General features: G+C 38.2%; 1 protein-coding gene across 5 annotated transcripts in view; it reads left to right on the top strand.

Moving 5' to 3' along the window:
- Window positions 1-13,790, top strand: part of TRMT10A (tRNA methyltransferase 10A) — a 28,676-nt gene extending 14,886 nt beyond the window's left edge. Inside the window, exons 5-9 of one of the 5 annotated variants that reach the window (XM_044680265.1) lie at window positions 1,804-1,878; window positions 8,186-8,335; window positions 9,288-9,339; window positions 10,094-10,213; window positions 11,020-13,790. In XM_044680265.1, coding sequence (XP_044536200.1) covers window positions 1,804-1,878; window positions 8,186-8,335; window positions 9,288-9,339; window positions 10,094-10,213; window positions 11,020-11,264 — 642 coding nt within the window. In that variant the 3' untranslated portion in view covers window positions 11,265-13,790. Of the gene's footprint in view, window positions 1-1,803; window positions 1,879-8,185; window positions 8,336-8,475; window positions 8,847-9,287; window positions 9,340-10,093; window positions 10,214-11,019 lie in introns of those variants that run through there. The other 4 variants (XR_006506496.1, XM_044680266.1, XM_044680264.1 and 1 more) reach the window with 4 other exon arrangements.
- Window positions 13,791-18,342: the final 4,552 nt, after the last annotated feature.

Here is an 18,342-nt window from a genome sequence, read left to right as displayed (position 1 = left end):
AGAGCCATAATAAAAGAAAGAGCCTAATATTTCCAGAAATTATCAAGAAAAACTGCTTCGATATCTTAGATTCAGAGGATTAAATAAAAATAGAAAGAATTTACTATTCACCACTGGAAAGAGATTCCAAACAAAAAACTTCTAGGCATATTGTAAACAAATTCCAGAGCTCCCAGCTCAAAGAAAGACTATTTACAGGAGTCAGAAAGAAACCATTTAGATATTGTGGAACTACAGTCAGTATCTTAGAGCTTGGATTATGATATTCCAGATGGGAAAAGAGCGAGGATGATAATAAAGAATAACACAGCCAGAAAAACTGAATATAATACATGGATATTTAATGAAACAGAGGCTTTTAAAGCATTCTTATTGAAAAAACAAGAGCTGAAAAGAAAATCTGACTTTCAAATTCAAGGCTCAAGTGAAGTTAAAAAAAAAGGGAAAGAAATCATGAAGGATGCAGTAAAGTTAAACTGTTTATATTCCTATGTGGGAAGACAATACATATAACTCAACTGTGATATTATTGGGGCAGTTAGGAGGACTGTACATAGAGGGAACAAGAGTAAATTGATTATGTTGGGATGGTCTGAAAAAAAAAAGTGAATGGGTGGGAAAGAGGAATGTACTGGGAGAAGGGAAGGGTGAGGAAGAATGGGGGAAAATTATCTAACAAAAAAAGGTGTGCAAGAAACAGCTTTTACAGTCGAAGGGGCAGCAATGCTTGAATATCATTCTCATTCTTATTGGTTTAGAGAGGGAAGGAAAAATACACACACAAATAAAGAGAGACACAAAGACAAACATTTCAGTTGGATATTGAAATCTATCTTACCCAACAGGGAAGTGGTAGGAAAAGAGGATAAAAGAAAGGAGGGGAAAGTGATAAAAAGGAGGTCAGATTAAGAGAGGCAATGGTCAGAAGCAAAACAGGCTTTTGAGGAGGGACAGGGTGAAAGGAGAACAGGAAAAACAGAAGAAAACAATGAGGGGAAATGCACAATTAATAGTCATAACTGAAGAGAACAAATTCATCAATAAAACAAGTGGATAGCAGAATGGCTTTGAAACCAGAATCCAGCAGTATGTTTCTTAAAACAGAAACACACAGAGGTAAAATAAGGAGTTGGAGCAAAATGTAGTATGCTTCAACTGAAGTGAAAAAAGGCAAGGTTTGCAACTATAATCTCAGGCAAAGCAAAAGCAAAAATAAACATAATTAAAAGGGATAAGTAGAGAAATTACATCTTGCAAGAAGACATGCTGTACTATGAAGTAATATCAGTACTAAACATATATTTGCCATTGGCATAGTGTCCAAATTCTTGAAGAAAAAGTTCTAAGAGGAAAGAGACAGTGAAATTATACTAGTGGGGGACCTCAACTTCCCCTTTCAGAGCTAGATAAATCTAATTGCAAGATAAATAAAAAAGAAGTTAAAGAGATGAATAGAATCCTAGAAAAGTCAGATATGATAGCTCTCTGGAGAAAGTTGAATGGGAGTAGAAAGGCATACAGTATACAGTGTGGTTCACTCAGTTCCTACAAATTCCTCATATTGGAGTACACATGGGTAGTAGTAGCAATTTATCAGGATCATTAAAAATATTGAAGATAAGGAAACAATTCAGATTCCCTACCCTCCTTTAGACCAAAAGGAATTTTTCCTTTGTGTTGGTAATGGAGAAATAAGTATTTGTTAGAGAACTATAATATAGAACCTGAATATTCACTTTGTTCTTTTTCTACTTTCTTTTTTCCCTCCAATCTTTTGCCTCTCATTCCACAATATCTGTCTAGTATTATTTGACCAGCCATGGAGGTCAGCTGAAAAAGATCATGGATGAAAATGACAAAGGATGGGTCAACTGGAAGGTAATTCAATCAAGTTAATTGTCTTGGTTCATGTGTGAGTGTGCTTAAATTTCTACATTTTTATTGCCTAAATTGTTTTTTTTTTAAACCCTTGTACTTCAGTGTATTGTCTCATAGGTGGAAGATTGGTAAGGGTGGGCAATGGGGGTCAAGTGACTTGCCCAGGGTCACACAGCTGGGAAGTGGCTGAGGCCGGGTTTGAACCTAGGACCTCCCATCTCTAGGCCTGACTCTCACTCCACTGAGCTACCCAGCTGCCCCCTGCCTAAATTGTTTTACCCATAATTTTGGAATTTAGCCTTAGGGACATATAGGGATGAACAATGTTTTTGGCAACAACCTACATAGTAAAGGATCGTAGAATCAAAGATTTAGAGCTGGGAGAGAAGTTAGATGTAGTTTGACACACTTATTTGTGGATGAAAAAATTGAGACTCAGAGGATAAATGATTTGCCCAAAGTCACACAGGTTTTTAGTGACAGGAAAAAGAATTTGATTCAGGTCTTTTGATTTCAAATCCAGTATTTTTTCTACTTCACTATCTTGCCTCTTCAGAACAAAGTAAGACAGACCATAGAATTCCAATCACCAAATATTTGTTAAGTACTTCTGGGTATTGCAGATGCAAAGACAGAGATGAAATAAGTTTTGTCAAGGACCATGTTAGTCAAGGGTATTATATTCTATTGGTATAGATGGAGGAGGAGAGATCAAAACAAAATAGAGAAAGAGTAGGTATAAAAGTAGGGTGTCACTAGGTGAAATCATCTCTTATCTTTTGGATGGAGTCCTTCATTGGAAGCTAGAAGAGCTTGTTTTTAATGTACCTCTGCCACTGACTTGCTGTGTAACTCGAAGTCACATACTTAATATTTCTGTTTTTTTAATTATAATTTATTCTACTTTAAAAGGATGTTTTGAATTTATTGGTAATTGATATCAGTGCTATATTATTTTCATGCAAAAGACACACTAACTCTAATCTAAAAATATTTTTAAAATTTTAATTTTGAGGAAAAATATATTTCAAGTCTGAATGACAAGAGCTGAAGTGACTTGTCAAAGATTGCAAAAAAAAAAGTAGCAAAGCCAGAATTTTATCCCAAATCTTCTGGTTCCCAATCCAGTTCTCGAGATCTGTTTATCATCTCTGATAATCTGATTTATGGCTCTCTGCATCCAGTAATCTTTTCAACAAAATTCTACCATGTGTGTCAAATGAATCATTAAATAATCCACTGATTCTGTCCCTGGTTTCCAGGTTTCAGTTCTTGTTTGCTTTCCTCTTCATCTTTTAAAAACATTAATTATGCCCTTATGTACACAAAGTTTCATTCTGGGCAACATACAAAGCAGATTTAATAAATGTGGTCTGTTCTTCTTAGAAATTTAAATAGAAGCCATGTAAAACTAATGCGCCTCATCATTTCACAAAGGAACAAAGAAATGTGCTGACTAATAGTAAATATAGAAAGTAACCAGCTAAAGGAGAATTTTGTGTAACCTACATCTGTCTTGGCCCATATTCAAGGGAGTTCTGGAGACTCAATCTTAGAATGTTTCAGCCTATGACTCAGTTCCAAAGAGCCCAAGTTTGGGACTTCTGTGATACTTACATTGGTTGGTGAGACAAGTGAATTTAATGGCTAAAAAAGAAGGAAAATCATGGGAGTTCAAGATTCATGTTGACTAGTTTATGTGTTAGTTATGAGAGCCATTGGGAGGAGCTGTCTTGAGTAGCCAGAGGGAGTGGTTTGGGAGGCTAGAAATTGGAATTTTCTAATCTAGGCCAGATTTGGAAGAAGACTCAAGAAGCTTTGAGTGATCTTCTAGCCTTTACTTGAAGATTTCTAGTGAGGAGCAGCCCACTGTCTCCTAAGGCAGATCATTGCAATTTTAGGCAGCTCTCTTTAAAAATTCAAAATCTGACTTTGTAATTTCTATGCATAGTACCTAGTTTTGTCTCTTGGGGCCAGCAGAAAATGGGAATTCCTATTAGAGACCTCTGCAAATTTGTTGACATTGTATATTAGTGACTACTCTTTGGATTTGCTCCTAGACTGTCTAAATCCATTGTGCTTTCTCTTAGCCTGCATTCCTCCTCCTTCTTCCCAAGAATTACCAGGGCAATTTTGTAAAACATTGTGTTGAAATCAACTATTTTATACCTGGACATTCTTTTCAACAATATCCTTTTGGGGGGGGTTACCAAGTTTTGTGAGGAAGAGGTCACATCTAGACAAGAGGCGATAACAGTTGGACTAAGACTAAGGTTGTCAGAAATAAGAGAGAAAGGCAGAATTATGGAATGTTACATAGGGAAAAGTGGCAGATTTTAGTAGTTAATTATATATGTACATATATGTGTATATATATGTGTGTGTATATGTATATATGTGTATATGTACATGTTTGTGGATAGAGAGGGGTCAAAGATAAAACCTATCTGGACCCCATTTTCCTCATCTGTAATTATAGTACAAAACTGGGGAAATACTCTTATGGAATTAAAGAACTTATTATTATTATTGTTATTATTATTGGCAATTTCTCAAGGATTGAGGGAGAAAACCATGCTATCTACAGGACAAATACAGAGTCATAATAGTGTATGGAGGATAGGTATAGAATTAAGGTTAAATTTAATGATCTCTTAAGTCCCTTTCCAGTTCTATGATATGAGTAAAAGATCATACCTTATTAATTTTGAGGAAGAGAGCCAGAGTGATCAAACAGCTGAGCTGAATAACTTTCTCCAGTTTTTCCAGATATTTTTTTTTTGGCTGGAAGATGGAATTATGTTTGGGCACAGAGCAAGGCTGCTTCCCCTCTGAGAGGGAGTGAAAGCTTTTCCCTAAGTGTGGCCCTCACAGCTAGTTAAGAAACAAAGCACCCTATTTGCTGTTGGCAAGGTAGCTAAAAGATAGAATCTCCACTAGATGGAAACCCGAAAGTTGGCTAATTGTTTTTTTGTTTTTTTCTTTTTGTGTGTGTGTGGGGAGGTTTGGGAACAGCTTCCCCAGGTAGGGCCTCAGGGCCTTGTTGCTAAGATTAGAAACAGCTGTGTTCTAGTTATTTTAAGGAGAAAAGAGCAAAAAAAAAAAAAAATTGAACTTACCTTTCACAGCTGTGAAATGTAGAAGAGGCTGACTTGAGATTTACAGAGTAAAAGAAGAGTCAAGAAAATTTGAGGCAGAGGGCAGAGTAAGAAATCTAGCTTAATGAGGTAGCCTATTGTTCAAGCCATGGCTTTACTCCAGCAGGGCTCCAGTAGCCCTAGCCGGAGGGCCTAAGGGTCAGTTAACAAGGGTTTTAGCCAAAAGGCCTCCTCCAGACAAGGGGCCCCTCCAGGGGCTAGTACCTCCAGGAAATTGAGGGTACTCCTAACAACCTATGTGGCCTGCCAAAATGTAAGGGGTAAAAATAAAAGGTTGGACTAAATTATATAAGAGTAGGGTTGCCAGGAATTGATTATTCAATTCCAAATGATTTTTATGGTAATTTATTTACAAAAGGAGAGAGTGAATGTAAGAAAATCAGAGAGAGGATAGGGCAAGATATCTAACCTAACACGCTAAATATTTTGCTCCGGCCCCTGGATCAACCCAGACAGGGCTAATTAGTCCTTAGTGGGAAGGGCCTCAGTCACAAAGCCTCTTTTGAGAAGGTAGGACTCTCCTGAGGCTAGTCCCTTCAGAACATCCAGGCAAGGAGTCAGTCTTTTTCACTCACTCACATGGTAGTTCTAAGGAGAAATAGAAAGCAGACCAAAATCCTCAGCCAGAGCTCCTCCAGGGTCCAGTTCAAGGCGAAAGGCCTCCAACTTGAGCTCCAAACTCCAAAGAAGGCTCACAGGAAGTTGTAACTCCTTTTTAAAGGTGCTTCTTTTGTGTCACTTCCTGTGCCTTCCTCCCACTTTACATATACCAATTACAGCTTAAACTTTGCTTAGGACTGCCCAGGTGGCAGTCAGTTGATTCTGATTCGTCACTCACTTTCACACATGTGGGTTACAGACCTCCCTCACTTAGGATAAGTGGGGTGTGTACACTTTTGGTGATTAGGTTTAAAAATGGTCAGGCGGAGAGTTAATCCCATATTCCTAATTGAGGATATGTATAGAATTGAGGTTAAATTTTTAAACAGTCTTTAAGTCTCTTTCCAGTTCTATGATATGAGTAAAAGATCATACATTATTAATTCTGAGGTAAGAGAGCCAGAGTGATCAGAGAAGGCTAATTCATTCCAATACAGGATTCTGATACTACAAATGGACTAAGAGGTCCTGGTAATCCTGCCTGGTGTGTTAGTCTTAAAGTCTTTTCCTTCATTTTAGCCATTTATGGCTTTTAGCTTGAATAAATTAATCTAAATCTTTTTGGATCCATTCAGTTTTTCCCTTAGCACATTTCTGGAAGTGATGAATTCTAAACATTTATTACTAGTATCTACTAAAGTCATCCTTCATTGCCCCATTTAGGCATGTTGTTGGATTCATGAAGGCTATACTGGTAGCATATGAGCTCTAGCAAGCTATACACAGCCTGAAAGGCTTCAAGTGGAGACCTCATGAATGGACTCTGTAGGATCAGTTTTACAAGGACTAGCTTTGTCTTGCCGTTTTTGGAGAAGCTCCTCACTGAGCCCTCACTGAGCTATCTGCAGCAAGCCCTGAAGATGGTCTTGTATGTTATGGTGTGCTTGGTATCTGATAGAGGGAGTGTTCACACTGATAAAAGCACACATCCTTTGAGTCTCAAAGCAGGAAGCAGTATCATTCCTTATTTTATCTGTCACAAACTCATCTCACACAGTTTGTAGAGCTCCTTTTACCTCCTAGCATTTTGGATCTATTTTTAACATGCTGAAACTTTTCTGCCCACTAGTATAGCTTCATTTTTGGAGAGATTTGTAAAATCTTTGGGGCTCATATAGGGAAGTGATGGAAGATGATTGTGGCAAGACCCATTTCAGCTACAAATGCTAAAGTCTACCCTGCAGATAATGAGGAGCCATTGGAAGTTTTTGGACAGGAGAGTGAAGTGATGAAAGAATCAGATCCATCAGGGCACAGGATGGTTTAGAGGGAGAGAGATAGCTAGGTAAAGGAAGACAAGTTAGAAGACTAGTGTGGTAATGTAGGAGATTGAGACTTGGATTCAATATGATCTACATTTTATTAGAATTTTTAAAAATTTGTTTGTTTTAAAAATAAAAACCCTTACCTTCCATCTTAGAATCAATACTATTTTTGGTTCCAAGGCAGCTTAAGAATTAAATTTTAATGGTTGACTAAAATATATGAAGATTATAAATAATAATGGTGGTCACCAATTCAAAGTTATTATTGCTCAAAGTCAAAATGACTTTTAGTAGCTTTTATTTACAAAAGAGGTGGAAAGAGTGAAAGCAGAGAAATACAAAAGGGTAGAGAAGACATTAGCCTATCTAACTAAATATTGCTCTGGTGCTCGACTCAGCCAGGACATGTGACCTTCAACCAGGATTAAACCCTCTCCAGAAGACAGGAAGGGAAAGCCAGCTACCTACTCACCCAAGTTCCCTCCAAGAGGCAGGTCAAGACAATGACTCAAGCTGAAGGTAACTCCTTGAGCCAACCGTCTTCTTGAAGCTGACTTCCTTCTTAAGTCCAACTCCTTCTTCAAGCCGATTTCCTTCTTGAAATTCACTCCCCTAGCCCCAGAAATTTAGGGCCTTTTATAGAGGCTTCTTGTCCCTTCCTATCTTCACAAGGGCCAATCATAGCTTCCAAATTGCCCGGCACTGCCCAGAGGGCAGTATTTGTGGGAACCACTTCTCACCTGGAGAGGTGAATGCTCATCAAAAGGGTTCACAGATTCCTAGCTGACTGAGGTGTGAATTCTCATTTCCTGGTTGATTGAGTTGAAAGGGTGGAGAGTTTCTCCACTTAGTGCTAAGTAGGGTGTTCAAACTTTTATTGATTCAATTCAAAAGTAGACAAAAGAGAGTTAATCCTGTCTTCACAATCTAGTGATGTGCTAAGTAGGGGTACTTAAGTTATTGTTAACCACTTAATCACTTAATCCTGGCTATGAGACAATTCTGAGATGACCCTTCTCCTCTATCTCTATCTCTAGATAGAGAGAGTGATGTATTGATTTCTCCTGCTTTTACAGTCCAATCTCAGCTGACTTTGGTCTCATGCCAGCTCAAAATGCCCTCACTGCATTCTGTGTTCCCACCAAGTAACTGGCACTCATGCTTGGCCAACATGGCTTCCTGCAAAAAGTCTTTACATAACTTCTCCAACACTGTGTCTTCCAGGATATCCACATCAAGCCAGAGCACTATAGTGAACTTATGAAGAAGGAGGACCTGGTGTATCTTACCTCAGATTCGCCTAATATACTGAAGGAGCTAGATGAATCCAAGGCCTATGTGATTGGAGGGCTGGTGGATCACAATCACCATAAGGTATTATTACACTGTTACTAAGAGTATGCCTTTGGCTCATCTAGGGGGTGCAAGGGCAGCTCTCCTGCCTTTGTAGGGCCCCGGGCAGCAATCAGAAAGGGAAGATGCTAAGCGGTTGCCATCTGCACTGTTCTCTCCAGCAGAATTCTTCTAATCTGGGAGATCACAGATTCAGTGCCCACCAAATCTGTTCATGGAAAAGAGAAGATGGATCTGAGTCACTGACTGTGGCAGTGTTCTTCTCATCTTTAAGCCCTTGGTTTTGCTGGTGTGATCTTTCTTTGCTTTGTCTTGGCCTAACTCAGTATTTCATCAGAATGACTACTTGTAAAGCTACTTGTCCAGAGGGAATCATTCAATACTTTGTCAGCATATTAAAATTCATTTAACTAAGAAAAGTATTTATTAAATGACTGAGGAAAATGTGTATAGAAAGCCATCTGTAGGGGGCAGCTGGGTAGCTCAGTGGATTGAGAGCCAGGCCTAGAGATGGGAGGTCCTAGGTTCAAATCTGGTCTCAAGACACTTCCCAGCTGTGTGACCCTGGGCAAGTCACTTGACCCCATTGCCTACCCTTACCACTCTTCTGCCTTGGAGCCAATGCACAAGACAGAAGGTAAGGGTTTTATAAAAAAAAAGAAAGAAAGAAAGCCATCTGTCAAGCAATATTATAGGCAACAGTTATTTCTCTGTAACTTCTTAGCAAGTATTTGCAACGGTGAGCTTCTTCAAAGTCTCTCAAACCTTCCTGTACGACCATATTTATTTGTTATTCTTTTTCAGTTAAGAAGTACTTTATTTCACCTATTTATAGCATGCTTTATAACACACACTACAGAGCTAATTCTCAATAATTCATATGCTGGTTGTCCAGTATATGGATAATTCAGGGACTTGGCTTCAATTTTTCCATCTGCTCTTTGTCTTTTTTGACCATTTTAATACTTTTCAGACTCCTGCCTCATGGGTTTACAGGGAGCAGAGAAGAGTTGGAATTCATATCAGTGAGTTTGGCTAGTAGCTTTGATAAAATTTTGTTGGGGAAGAAAACCAAAATTATAAAATGAAAAACTCTTTTTGATCCAAAGCAATTGGTATATTTCATTTTTTTCATGATTTTTTTGTTTTTTCTTGCTTTATACAAGGTGTCCCAAAAATCTTACTGCTATTTTAAGCTTTAATAGCTATACTATTATTTTAGTAGCTGTTAAAAGCTTTTAAAACTTTAATAGGTTAAAACCTCACTAAGACTTTTTGGGAACATCCAGTATAATTGTATAAGTTTTTTCTTCTTACATTGTATTCCACATTTTGTTGCTATAAAAAAAGATTTAGGTTCATTTTGTGTTACACATATGCATTAACTCTATATCCTCTGCTAGGGAAAGTTAATAATGCTTCTCTAGGAATTCATTATTTTAGACTACATATATGGCCCAAAAGTCTTGGGGAAATTTAAAGCTTTAGTACCAACTAATAAATGGGGGGGACAGAAGGAATAAAAGGTCTGACTTGTTATAAACATAGGCCTAGTTAGAGCTTGGGAGGCTCGTTACTTTCTGAAAAAGAAGGAAGACTATCTTAATGTTTGTTATCCCAGCCACAATAAAATAAAAAAATTAAAAAAAAAAAAGTTTTCCCAGAAAGCATTCTTTTTAGACTGCATTAAGGCCTTATTTGTTTGCTTAGGGAACCCCACCTCACCCCCGGTGTGACAGACCTTGATTTTCAGTTAACATATTCCAACACCAATGATAGTGTCTTTATTGCAGGGTATCACATATAAACAAGCATCAGAGCATGGAATTCATCACGCACAGCTCCCCTTGGGGGACTTTGTGAAAATGAATAGTCGAAAAGTATTAGCCGTTAATCATGGTAAGTTATAAAATCATGGGCGGAAAACATTCCAACATTGATGAAAATATGTGAAAAGAGCAGTTAAGTCTAAGCGTCCCGCTGGTCTGGGTGGTGGCCTCTTTGGTGTGTGTTACTTTAGTTTCCCACCTTGTCTCTTTTCAAGACAGAAAGACATCTGCTGAGCTGAGGGACTGTTTACAGGATAGAAGCACTTCTAAGAGGCAGCCGGGTGGCTCCCTGGATAGAGCACTGAGCTTGGAATGGAAAGGACAGGGGTTCAAATTTGACTGCAGACCTAGCCGTGTGACTCTGGACAAACCACTTAACCCCATTTGTCTAGCCCTTGCCCTTCTTTCTTACTAGGACAGGAAGTAGGGTTTAGGAAAAAAAGGCTATCCTGTAGACATAATAACCCCAATTCTTTTTTTGTGGTTGTTGTTACATTGAAAACAGTTTAAACTGCCACTTCCCAACTGTTTTTGCTTTATACTCAATATAATTTGTTAAACCATATTGAGAAGAATGATGGCAGCAGAAAGGGTAAGGGAAAGAAAGAAAAGGAAACCACCTTTCTACTTATTTAATAAATAGGGGAAAAGGATTGACCTTTGGGAAAACTGCTTGAATTCAGTAATAGAGAGGAAAGGGAGGGACCCAAGTCTGAGGAAAGGCTCCATGCTACATTGGCAGCTTGAGCCGAGCTTTTAGCGACGACCTACGCAGCCTACAGTAGAAGAAATAACATTTTTACACATTGTGGGAAATGTTCTACATGGCTTTGCTAAGACATTTGTGGTTTGTTTTTGTTTTTTTTCACTTTATAGTTTTTGAGATTGTATTGGAGTACCTGGAGACGAGAGACTGGCAGGAAGCATTTTTCAGCATTCTTCCTCCGCGGAAAGGTGCTGTCCCTGCAAACAGAGTTTGCGAAAGCTCTTCACAGGCACAGAAATCGTCTACAGCTAAGCATGAGGAAGAGAGCAACTCGAGTGCAGAGGAAAGTACTGAAAACCCAGCGGACCCAGTGGCCCGGCAAGGAGAGGGGCGGGACGGAGCCAGCAGCACGTGACCCTCGGCGCCTCGTCAGCGGCTGCCTCCAGCCTCTCCCTTAGGAAAGGAGGAAGACTCCGAGGTGCCCTTACTTCTGGCATTGCAAAGGAAATCTGCTCGTTTTATACCCTTTATTTCGTTTCAACAATTATTGTTCTAATTGGAAGGGCCCTTTGAAGACTAAAAGATCACCGTTTTTTCATTTATCTTCAACAGTTTAGAATATGAGAGTTCCTGAGGAATTACTACTTGATTAATTGATCATTATGTAATTGGAGCATACAGGAACAGATAGCACATTGGGCCTTAGAGTAAGGAAGATCTACCTCAGACACTGTGTGACCTTGGGCAAGTCACTTGATCTCTGTCTGCCCTGGCCTCCTCAGCTGTAAAATGGCTACAGGAATGGCACCCACCTCTCTCACAGGGTTATTGTGAGTATCCAACAATAATAAATTTGTAAACCTCAAAGTGTTAGGTAAATATTAGCTATTTTTTATGTTATTGATATTCCTTCCGTCTTCCTGTTTGCCTTTATGTCTAGACATGCATATAAATGTTCTGCTGTGGTCAGGAGCTGCTTGAACCATCTTCCATGGTGGCAGCATAGTTTGTAAACACTCAGGAAAACTACCTGAATCCTCTGCTTGGTGGAATTTTTGATCTAAGATACCATTTGATTACTTTTTTTAAAAAAGAAAAGTATATTTTTATGTTTGTTTTTCTCTCCATCGAATCTGATATAATTGTTTTTCTCTCCCCCAATTCCTCCCCCCCCTTCTCCAGAGGAAAAAAATTGTCCCCAAAGTATCTGTAATTTCTATTCTTTGGTTCCATCCAGTCCCAGGCTTCTTCCAGCCCCTCTCTGTGGTACTGACTCAGCTTCTCAAGGCCTGTACTTTTTATCTTTTTTATTCTACTTTGTGAGTCTTCTGAATATATTTAAAACCCTTCCCTTCCCTTTATTTGGATTTTTTCACTCTCCAGCTTATCTTCTTTTCCTTATACTAGGCCATTCTTAATATCATTTTTTGAAACCGTGGTTTGCCATCCCCAGCTAAGAGGAAAGCTCATGAGATTCCTACTTTTCCCACCTCTATATCTGAAAAATCTCGTTCTGTCTTCTTCCTCGCCTCTTCTTCTTTGAGGATCATTGTTATTGTTAGTTTTGCTTTTTCAACCTCCAATCCAGTATGAGAACCCCCTACCCCAACCCTGCATTTGACCTCAAGAGAAATTGGGACTCTGAAGGGCCATAAGGCTTTTCTTCTCCCTTCACTGTATAAAATAATTACTTATGCCTTTGCTCTTTTGAAGTCTATCTTTTTTTTTTTTTTTAACTTAAATTTCCTTTGCTGGGTTTACTTTTAAAAGGCCTTGAACAGCTTTGGTTTTCTCAAGAAGAATGTTTGAAAGTTGTCCATTTCTGAACACTCAGCTTTGTAAGATAACTGATTATTGCGTATAGGTCTTTTTCCTTTGGGTTCTGGGTGATATTTTTTAATCCCTTTTCTTTATTGTTGATACATCCTGGCATATTCATCATTGGAGTCCTTTAGTATGGCCTATATTTCACTTTATAGTTTTTTTTGTTTGTTTGTTTGTTTTTTACTTTGGAGTTCTGGTGAGCTTGGCAGTTACAAATTCAAAGTGTGTTCTCACAAACATAAACATACACACAATGAGTTTTTTTTCCCACTACCAAGTCATGTTAAAATAGCTCTAATAATTCTCTCTAATGCTGCTAACTCTGCTTCTAACCTGTGAATTCCCTGCATATACTTTGCACTTTGGTTCTAATACTTCTAGGAAACTTTTATCTACTTAATCTTAAAGTATAATGGTCAGATTTTTTTGTGTTGTTGTACTTTTGGGGGAATGTATCAATTCTTATATTACCTCTTCTCATCCTCTTTTTTAGTTCAGTTGTTTTTGACTAGTTCTTACATATTTTTCCAATTTTTGACTTTCATCCAGTATATTTTGTTGTAATAATATTTTTGAGTTACATTTCTTCCATGCTGTTTTTCAGTGTCCACTACTTTGATAAGGTTTCCTAGCTTTTTTTCCTAAGGTGCCATACCTTCCACTTGCTCTCTCTTTTTTCAGATCCTTTTAAAGATTTTCTAATTACTCCTAAATGTCTTGCTGCCATGCTGAATTTTTTTTTTTGGATTTCTCTTTTTTTTTTTCCTGGAGGAAGTAATGGAGTATCCTGAGTGGGCTTCCCTAAGCTCTTAGTACTTCTTAATTGTGTTAGGAGTTTATCTTTACTCAATTTCCCATCTCCTTGCTGCTTTTTCTTTTTTTGCTTCCTCCCAACCTTTGTGGAAACTTGATTCCCAGAATTCCCCCATTTGACATTATGAATGCAGCCTCTGTGAAGGGCCCTACTAGGAACTTTGGTGTATGACTGAAGATGCTCCAGTCTGACAAGAAGAAAGAGAATCAGGGTTCAAAATGCCAGTACTGGTTACTGATATAGCCTGTGTTAACCATGAAAATTTCCCAGTGACTGCCTACCTTAACTGCAACAAATTCCAAATTTTTTTTGGAGCATTATGGCAATAACAGCAGGTAGCTTTTATGTAGTTCCACACTCAAATGGTTCCCCAGAAAGCCCAACTGGCTATCCTACCTGCTGCTGACTCAGAGCCTCCCTGGGCTCTGACTGGGGCCACTTTGAGGGAGTCTGTGTGAGGAGCAGAGAATCAGGATTTAAGTAGAGCACCTGGGGGAGGGGAAGAGGACTTACGGTGTTTTTCTGTCCTACTTGATGGGTAAAAGACAATCAGGTTTAAACTTTAGACTTCTCCTGTCTCTGGAGCCTTCTCTGGGGAGGGCTGGGTAATGGTGAGGGTCCGGGAAGCTCAATAATATGTCCTTGTGTAACTTTCTAGTTTTCTGTGGGAATTACACCTTGCTAGGATCCTCTGTCTCTTTTCTTGTTCCATGTTCCTTCATTTTCCTCCTATATTTGAGGTGTGGGGCAGAGGTGGAAATGCTGGGTTTTATTAGAGGCCTCACTCAACCATGTTTCCAGAAGTCTACAAAACATTTACAAAAAGTGCCATGTTGGTAGGTCAAAAGACTCAGGTTTTTTTGGTTTAGTTTAATTTGTTAAATGGGTAATGACCTTTCTCAGGTCTTTGCATTCTTGCCACTAAGAGAAAATTATTGGACTACATTTGGTTATTTCCTGAATTTATACTCAAATGTAGGCATGAGTTTTGGTAGCTTTATTGTCAAAAAATTAGTTTTGGCTTTGACTTGATGTACTACCTTTAGAAAGAAAAAGACCCAGGGCAGCTGGGTGGCTCAGTGGATTGAGAGCCAGGCCTAGAGACGGGAGGTCCTGGGTTCAAATCTGGCCTCAGGCACTGCCCAGCTGTGTGATCCTGGGCAAGTCACTTGACCCCCATTGCCCACCCTTACCACTCTTCTGCCTTGGAACCAATACATAGTATTAATTCTAAGACAGAAAGTAAGGGTTTTAAGAAAAAGACCTGCATTGTGTCTTCTTAGAAATTCTGTCACCAAATTCTGGCCACATTTGAAAGCAAATTACATATGTAAAAATACAGATCTACCTTGTCAGTGCTGCTGGCTAACATAAAAATATGTATAACAAATATATGTATAGAAAGGAGAATATGCATATAATTATTTATACACTCTATTATACAAATGTGTTTTGTGAGCTTGTTAATCTGTGATAATGAAGGCATTGTATTATGACAGTAGTTACATGTGTTCATGCCATAAATACAATTCATAAATAAAGAGTTATTTGTCTCTTTTACAATCTCTTCAATGTTCTAGTACTCCAGACAGAGATAAACTATTGTAGCCACAAAATGGATAAAACATACATGCTTATGTGGAAAAAAAAATCAACTTTTTTTTGAGAGTAGGATTAAACTATATGTTAATAGGAGTTTCTGTTATTAAGCACAAAAGTGAAGCATTTAAGTATTGTATGCTTCCTGGTTTAAAATACTCTTTCCTCACAGGTGATGTTCAATTATACTAATCTTGGGTATTATGATATAGTTCCCCTTTGGCTCACTGCTATTTTTTTTTTTTAGAGTTTTTTTTTTAAACCCTTGTACTTCGGTGTATTGTCTCATAGGTGGAAGATTGGTAAGGGTGGGCAATGGGGGTCAAGTGACTTGCCCAGGGTCACACAGCTGGGAAGTGGCTGAGGCTGGGTTTGAACCTAGGACCTCCTGTCTCTAGGCCTGACTCTCACTCCACTGAGCTACCCAGCTGTCCCCTGGCTCACTGCTATTTTAAACTATCAACAAAAGATTGCACTTTGAAAGAGAAAAAATTAGATTTGGCATTTGTTTTCATATCTCCTTTCTGGTTGGTTTTTGGTAGTGTTTCCTAGTCTGGACCTGCTTTTTTCCAAATCTTTTAGTCTAGGAGTTTTTAACTTGGAACTCAGAAACTTGTGATAGTTAAACAAAATTGTTATTTCAATAGCTAGTTTCCTTTGTAATTTATGTATTTTATTTTATGGCTTTGATAACTTTATTTCTTCATAGGCTTCACTCAAGTGCCCATTGGGTCCATGACAGCCACAAAAAGGTTAAAAACCCTTTTATTTAGTGAATCCTAACTGAAAGAGAAAGGATAATAGGATAAATTGATAAAAGGATGCTGACATTGGATTCTACTTCTGTGGCACTTTATTTCCCACTAGATCAGTGATGGGCAAACCTTTTAAAGAAGTGGCCAAAGGAAAGGAAATGCTCATCTGTCAGTCTGTTTCTAAGGCAACTCTTTCGGAGTTTCATTGTATTGTATCCTACTCATTGTATTTGTCAGATTAGGAATTATGTCTCCCAGCCAGCGAGATAAAACATTTTGGGCCATGGGCTATAGTTTGCCCATCACTGTACTCACTAGATTATAAACTCCTCAAGAGCAGGGATTGACTTTTCCCTCTTTTTGCATCTCCAGGGCTTAGTGTTGTGCCTGGCATATGGTAGGAACTTAATGAATATTGATTGTTTGATTGATGTACCCTTTTCTTTCCTCTCCGTTCAAAGAGGGAAAAAGAAAGGAAAAAAAACCACACATTCAACCATACTTGGCCACCACTCCTAAGATGTCCTGTTCAAGGCAGTGCTCAAATTCACATACACCACCTCCACTCTGCAAAGAGTCCATGTAGCCCTTTTACAGCTTTTGAACAGCTCATTGAGTTTAGTGGGTTTGTACTAGAAATTGTTTAAAAAGCGAACCACTCATCAGCTCAATCCTTTTGTTTCTTTTTACAGCATTTTTTGCTATTGGGGAGGTTGGGAAGGAGGGAACTATGATTCATGCATCATTCCCTAATTGTTTCCTCTATAAATTGTTCTGTGTAAGCACGATGTGTCCAGGCTCTGTATTGTGCTCTAGGTATGCCAGTATGAAAAGAGACGGCTCCTCTCCCCAAGGACCTCGTGTGGCAGTAAGGGAGAACAGCACTTACAGGTCAGGGAAGGGAGTTTGGGTCGAAAGAGTGGGGAGTTGATATATCTTTTCTAGACATGCTGGTACTATTGATTTGGTTACTGTGCCTGAAGCAAGAGGTGGAAAGTTGAGAGTAGGAGGAAGGTGCAAAATGACAGAATGGCTTGGTAGAGGACTGGATAGAATAGGAAGATGATATATAGTCTAGTGTCTTGAACCAATATAGTGCACTAAATGGGCTCGCTGGCACTTGATTCTTCACTGAAACTGGCCAGTGTTTTGTTATATCTCATCTATATTTACCATCGTGTATCTATATCATTATTATTTTGGTTCCACTTACTATTTCTAAGATTTACCGATTTAGTCTATTCCTTTAAAGAACAATCTAAATCTTAGCTCTTATTATCATTATTCCACTGATGTGCTCTTCAATTTTTCCCTTATATCAGAGAGACTTTGATTATTTGTAATATAATTTGAGAGATGGTAGTTCCAAGAGTCCTTCTTTCATACTTAAAAAAACAAAACAAAACAAAAAATGAAACTTTAAAAAAATATATTTTATTGCTGTATTTAGTTTTATACACCACAATCATTTCCCAATAAACCTTTCACTGAACCCACCTTTAGTTAAGCAAAAATTGTGTCTTTGACAGCATCTTAAACATCTCCCAAGAGGAGGGTAATATGTTTTACCATCTCTTCTCCAAAAATTTTGTCACTGAAGTTATCCCGAGTTTGACTATCTAGTAGTGATTTTCTTTTGTTTGTGTTTTGTGTTATTATAGTCATTATGTATATGTTTCTGGTTCTACATGATTTGCCTAGTTTCATTTCAATAGAAGTCTTTCTATGCTTCTCTGGATTTTTTTATTCTTGCTTAGCATCATAGAAATACAGATGCAGAACTGGTAGGGATCTGAGAAGTCATCCAGTGGAGCTCTCTCATTGTACACATAAGAAAACAGGCCCAGAACTGTGTGAGACTTCCTGGTTAAGATGGCAGCTGAGTAAAAAGCAGCTGCTTAACCACTCCTAACCGAAAAATATAGGACTCCTCAAGAAGACATAAAAACAAATCCAGAGCAGCAAGAGGTAGAAAGGGAAAACACCATTTAAAATCACCCTAGACAATATAAAATACTTGGGAATCTATCTACCAAAACAAACACAGCAATTATACGAAAACAACTACAAAACCCTTTCCAAACAAATAAAACTGAATCTAAACAATTGGAAAGCCATAGATTGCTCATGGGTAGGACGAGCTAACATAATAAAAATGACCATTCTACCCAAATTAATTTACCTATTTAGTGCCATACCTATCAAACTGCCAAAAAACTTCTTTACTGAATTAGAAAAAACTATAACAAATTTCATTTGGAATAACAAGAGATCCAGAATATCAAGGGAAATAATGAAAAAAAATGTGAAGGAAGGGGGCCTAGCAGTACCAGATATTAAACTATGCTATAAGCAGTAGTCATTAAATCAATATGGTACTGGCTAAGAGACAGAGAGGAGGATCAGTGGAATAGACTTCGGGTAAATGACATCAGCAAGACAGTGTATGATAAACCCAAAGAGCCCAACTTTTGGGACATGAATCCACTATTTGACAAAAA

The sequence above is a fragment of the Gracilinanus agilis genome, chromosome 6 (assembly GCF_016433145.1).
Source record: "Gracilinanus agilis isolate LMUSP501 chromosome 6, AgileGrace, whole genome shotgun sequence".
NCBI classification, from domain to species: domain Eukaryota; kingdom Metazoa; phylum Chordata; class Mammalia; order Didelphimorphia; family Didelphidae; genus Gracilinanus; species Gracilinanus agilis.
Note: the sequence above shows the minus strand (reverse complement) of the source record. Positions and strands in the feature narration are given on the sequence as shown.